The 6,002-nt window shown below is 35.7% G+C and overlaps 1 protein-coding gene across 1 annotated transcript; it reads right to left on the reverse strand.

Annotated features, from left to right (window-relative positions):
• Positions 1-228: 228 nt before the first annotated feature.
• LOC146000043 (hemolymph lipopolysaccharide-binding protein-like) lies at positions 229-5,689 on the reverse strand. The gene is made up of 4 exons (XM_083137364.1): positions 5,669-5,689; positions 3,753-3,846; positions 2,023-2,295; positions 229-512 (listed from the first exon to the last, which is right to left on the reverse strand). Exons 2-4 carry the CDS (start codon positions 3,817-3,819, stop codon positions 355-357), a joined length of 498 nt encoding a protein of 165 aa, XP_082993490.1. The 5' UTR covers positions 3,820-3,846; positions 5,669-5,689; the 3' UTR covers positions 229-354.
• Between the last annotated feature and the right edge of the window lie 313 nt (positions 5,690-6,002).

Consider the following 6,002-nt stretch of genomic DNA (forward strand, 5'->3'; position numbering starts at 1 on the left):
TCTTATATAGCAATTTCATATCTGCAATGTATCTACGAGTTTCTGGAGTATTAATAAGCAGTTTTACAAGCAGATCTCTCTTAGGCAGGTGTCTTAGGGCAGGCACTCTATATCGAACGATGGAGAGGAAAAAGCTGAGAACACTGTCGATCTTGGAGGTATGAGAATGAAGAACAAATTTGGTAACACGACATTTTAATAAACATAATCCTTTAGTAATTTGTTTCGGACAAGCTTTATTTTTGGCTTCGTTACAAAAATTTACAATACACAACGGAGCATAGAATCAAAAGTAGTGGCTTATTTACACCAGTAACACCACGCAGTTACCACTTTCCACGATTATATATTTCACTAAAATGTTTCGCAGATGAACGGTTGATGAGCGTTGCAGCGCAAATCATTCAAAAGCCAATCAGTTTCAATGAGGGCTCCGCAATCTTCATCACCTTCCTTATCATCTGGATCTCCTTCGTGCCATGTGTTGAACCCAGTTTCGGAGACCAAGCCACCTGAAATTAAATTCACGAATTAATCAGATTCCTTAGAACAAAGGTTACCCATCCTGATAACTGTTGTACATAACATTAATACCAACATTACATTGCCACCAAGAAGTCGCATAGTTTGTGTAAATGTAAAGTTTTATGCAACATTAATTTACTTTTCAATTTTTTTACATAAGAAAACGATACCGCGAGATACTAATACCATAGTTAATCAAATCAGAGGCGTACGCAAGGCGGAGGATGGGGGTTACTGGGTTTAACCCTCCCATTGAGCTTTTGAAATATTATGGAAAATGCCGTGCAAAAAATTCAAAGTGGCCAATTTATCACAGTCAATGATCTGCGACAATAATAATAGTAATAATTTGAATTATTATTCCCTTGCAGCATGGAGAAAAGCACAGCTCACGCGTCTTTAAGACTGAATGAATGCCTTGACAATAACATGAATTCTTGAAAATAAAATATGCGAGCAATTATGATTTAAAAGAGAAAAAATGTTGTTTTGTATCTCAATTGCAAAAAATGTCAATGAACATGTATTTTTTTCTGTTAACCATGAGTTCTAAAGAAAGTTCTTGGTTCGTTGTAAGTGGCTAATGTAGACAAAGGCTAGGCCGACAAGAATACACAGTCACCAGTCCGCCCTCTCATTGTTTACCGCGGCATGTTTGAATTTCTGATGTGCAGTGTTGGGTTCCAACACTGGGGCGGGGCAAGGTTCCAAAACTGCGGGGGGGGGGGGGGCAAAGACAGTATATTTCCCTTTGTAGATAAGGTTTAGCATAGTGAGGGGGCAAAAGTGGCGAAAAGTAGGGGGGGGCAAATTTATATAATTTTTGCTGTTGGTTTATTACGAGGTGGATGAATTTATTATGTAATGTATTTAATTATTGTACATATATGTTACCCCCACACCCCCTATACGCCTTCATGGCGTGGTGCTATGCACAGGGGAACACTTTACCTTTACCTTGTACATATATGTATTTAAGAAACTTTGAATACGTACGCAATTAGTGTTAGCATAATACACATGTATTTTCTTATTTTACGTTACTCCATGTTACATATGTGTAAAATACATTTTGTACATGCAAGTTACACATGTTACGTGCAAGAAAATGAATTTTATTCGGAATGCACTTATCATGCATTTTCTGTCTTTCAAAAATACCGTTTGCGTGCTTGCTTTCCATTATTAATGTGAAATTGAACGCTTTGAAAATAAAATTGAAATCGTTTGTGCCAATACAAATGCTTTAACACCGACTTCTATCCGCTTTTTACGTGATTTACGAGGATAATAACGTATTTGATCCTACTACTGCTGCTGCTGCTACTACTACTACTACTGTTACCATAATAATAATAATAATAATGGTGATATTATCATTATTATTATTGGCACGTTTATCCTGGTTCTTGCCCCCCGCCCCAGACAAAATTCGTGGCTGCGTCTCTGGCACAGTGTTGAAGAATTTGTTGGTTTATGAACTTGTATTGTACTTACCAAGGACAGTTATGTAAACTCCTTCTGCGATTCTGTCGCTGAATCCGATCCAGACGTTCAAAGATTCGTCATCGCCTGGAGGCACACCTAGGGCTGTCAGAATGTTCACAATCTCCTCATGCTCCCTGTCACTGTTCAACACCAACAAATGAGAATTCTCTCCTTCGCACACTTCATTAGCTGCCTCCCACGTCAGCAGTTCCTGGTGGTAGACATAGTTGCCGGCTTTAGGAATGGTATAGGTTTTTGTTGTATTCTTGCCGCTAGATGGTTCTGAGAGTGAAAAACACAAAAATTGAATTCCATCTTCTAATGCCGAAATATATGTTTAGTGCAGTGGGAAGCACAAGTATTTCTCGGCAAATTGTCCATGACCTTTTCATTGATATTTATTTTCCATGTTGCGCGATTTTAAGGAATGGACTATTACGTATGCTTTGCAGAGGCTGTCACCAGCTTGTTTGGTACATTGTTTCCATTTTGAAGCTCTCATTGGCCAAGATGAAGATAAATAGAACATGGTGGCGGGCAATTTGGGTGATAATACTTTTGCATTTCACTGTACATAATTTGAAGTAATGTGTTATGTTAGGTCGTCCATACACGATCAAACGAACCTCGAGCAGTACACTGAATTCCACGCTTAAAGGAAGTGACAGAGCACACGTTATTTTTGTCGTTGGATTGAAAATTAACCTGCAAGAATTCTTATTTAGAGTCTAAATAAGACATTTAATAGAGACTGCCGTTCAATAAAAGTGTGCGAAATTGAAAACTATTATTTTTTTTAAAAAAAAACCACCGATGTACAATTTACTATTTATTTCTATTGTGTGGTGAAGAGCAAGTGAAAGTGTAAATACATGGATGCCATCTCGAAAGGAAATGAGTAGCGGCGGAACATTCTTGTCGGTATTTATATAATTGCGATTAGGCCTATAGGGCAAAGAATAATGTTTATTTTTTATTTTTACAGCAGTGACTTGATCATTTGGATTCGGTAGCCAACCGTATAGTAAAATATTTTTGTGTAGTTGATCTTTAAATTGGATTTTAGATGAAACAAAAAATGTGCCTATATATATTGGTGAAAATATTTTGCATCATTTTGACCATACAGTTCTTCTGGGATCTCAGATTACAATTAAAATACCGAGAAAATACATCACACTTCTCTCTAGTCTCTGATGTACATATTTGGAATAAAATTTAGAACATTTTTCAACACGTTTAAATTGTTGGTTTTGTTGAGATATACAGCCTTTTTAGAAAATCACATTTTTTCATACATGAAATTATTATTATAATGAACTGATGATTACATGCAATGCATTTTTCAAAGAGACAGCAGCATGGTTTAAATTCAGGTAGCTTTTTTCTTTTTAGAGTGCAATACAGTTTTGGGAAAAATTCAATCCTTCGGGCGTCCATATATAAAACAATTACGACCATGACATTCCCATTTTTTTTTCTGGGCACGCACCTGCTGACACATCATGTCATAGCACATGACAATGAGAAATGTCTATAGTTTTGAGGCAACGTTTCCATCCAAGTGAGTCGTTAAAACGATTTCGACATAGTTTTCCAGAAAAAAGCAAGCAAATATAATCATTTTCTTCAATTTCCTTCCTCTCAACGGCATTCAAAATGCTCTTTTCCAGTATTTTTCCCTCTTAAAGTTCGCATATGAGCCTTTTTGTGAAACGAAAGTATAAGTAAATACTTACGGTGTGAAGATGCAGCGATGGATGAAACGAGTCCGACAGCCAACACTAGGAGAATTCTAGAAACCATAGTGACTCGTGCTAAGTAGGCCTCTGTCTACAAGGAGAACAAGCTTATTTAGTTTCAAACCTAGGAAACTTAGGAGAAATTACGCCACTATCCTATTTAACACCTGTGCAACAGTTATCCGATTGTAAAATGGGCACTCAGTGTTTGAATTAAATTTATTTTGCTTAGGGTGGGGTTTCTATTGCTCTATTCAGGTCTAAATAGAACAAGGATATTCCTTTTCTGGGAAGATAAATGCACTTTTTATTATTATCATGAGTAATTGAGTATTAACAATAACTACAACAAAACATGAAAATAATATAAACTGAATTATCATTGGTTGGTTTATTTGGTGTTTTAAGTCCACTTTATGCAAAGTAAGGCTAATCCGGACTAGACCTACAGTTTAAAGTGGGATCCGAACCACTATGTGCCTCCACCAGGAACCGAACCCGGGATCCCTTGATTACAAGGCGACGACGAAACTGAATTATGAATAATACATTTCCTCGTACAAATATCTGTCACGATCATTCATTGTTCGTTTCATAGGCGCTCAGAAAGGGGACTGGAAACCCCTTTGGACTTAATATTTTTAAGAAATAGGTCTTTCATTACAATTATTTTACTCAATTTCATTACCAAAAGGGCATTCAAAATGCTTTTACAGTAGTTTGAGGGACCACCCTTAAAAACATTATGGTTGCACATATGAGTACATATAAAACCAAAAATGACTAAACTGACAAAAATATGTTTTCTACAGTAACACATCAGAATGCATAAAGTGCTAATCTTCCATTTGGATCTTTGTAGACGAAGTACCAAAAACAGGCCATCAATCCGATCTGCTTGTGCTATGATTTAATGTGGAAATGGCGGAATGAGAAGTCATGCAATTATTTAGACTTTCTAGTTTTATACATTTAATATATTAAATCTTTTATCCAGCAAATAACAATTACTTATAATATTGTTGAGTTTTTCTTGATAAAGATCTTTGTATTTTTCAATTTCTCAATAGTCGAGTGTGTGTTCAACAATTACACAATTACACTGATGACTTATCGTCTACAATTAACCGTTTATCTATCGTACTCTTTATTTGGATTTCACCAAGAAGAAATAATCAGCTCAGTAGTGTGACTGGTAATATTCAAACGTAGGAGATTGTAATAGTTAGTGCTAAGATGGAAATATACAGGTTGGTTCCTCAACGATATTCAACGAATTTGGAAATGGACAAGAGATGATGGAACGGTTATACGTCTTTGCCTGAAAGATAAAGCAAAGGCTTTTGAGTGAGACAAATGTATGAATGAAGCCCTTTGGAAGTGAAGAAGTGCGTCCACCAGGCAAGCCTAAACCAACCTAACCTTGAACTTTCGTTCGCAACGCATTGACATTGACACTGTATAAAATTGCAAAGAAGTAAAGGAAAATGGAAAACAAACGAGGCTTGTATTAAATTAAACTACAACATTAACAAACCAAGCTCGCTTCGAGGTCTAGTTTTAAACGCGTCAAAATTACTGTAACGTTCTACGCACAACTGTCGTTTTTCGTGAGAGATAGCCAAACACATCGTTTTAAGAAATGGCTCAAATTTCAGGTTATATTTGATTTACAGAAATTGTAACATGATCAATTGAAACAAAACTAAGTTAAGGTTGAGTTAAAAATATAACCATATCACTAGACTAAACAAGATAGGTTTTTCAACTAATTGTTTGTTAGGTTACCCTATTAATAATGTACATTTATCTTCGTTCAAAATTAGAGTGAATTTCATTATAAACCTGTTTTCAATTAAACTTAGGCCTATAGTAATTTCAGCCAATATGCACATTAATGCAGGACAACTTACCTCCGCAGTAGCAAAATAGTTGATGCAGCGAAGTGTGCAAGAGCTTTTATATAGGGCTCATGCAAAATTTCGCAATAACCTCTCGACATTGAAGAACGCATTTTGCAATAAGCAGTTTTTAAATTAGATAATAATTTCAGATAATTCATTCAAAACAGATTAGTTTCATTAATCAATGTGCGATCAGATAAAGAAACAGATGAATTTATGTTGAACTGTTAAGCGTTGTTCAGTTTTTCTATGCAATACTTAGAAATTTTGTGATGAATGTTCTGTCGGCGAAAGAACCACTACCTTCTATCTCGTAATTTTTTTTTTTAAAAAAAAAGCATTA

The sequence above is a fragment of the Lepisma saccharinum genome, chromosome 16 (assembly GCF_977018435.1).
Source record: "Lepisma saccharinum chromosome 16, izLepSacc3.1, whole genome shotgun sequence".
Taxonomy (NCBI): Eukaryota; Metazoa; Arthropoda; class Insecta; order Zygentoma; family Lepismatidae; genus Lepisma; species Lepisma saccharinum.

Excerpts from the sequence above, each read along its gene's own strand:
- LOC146000043 (XM_083137364.1), bottom strand. The coding sequence starts at position 3,819 with ATGGTTTCTAGAATTCTCCTAGTGTTGGCTGTCGGACTCGTTTCATCC. Across the intron at positions 2,296-3,752 it reads CATCGCTGCATCTTCACACC|AACCATCTAGCGGCAAGAAT; the intron begins GTAAGTATTTAC and ends TTTCACTCTCAG. Across the intron at positions 513-2,022 it reads AGTTTACATAACTGTCCTTG|GTGGCTTGGTCTCCGAAACT; the intron begins GTAAGTACAATA and ends ATTTAATTTCAG.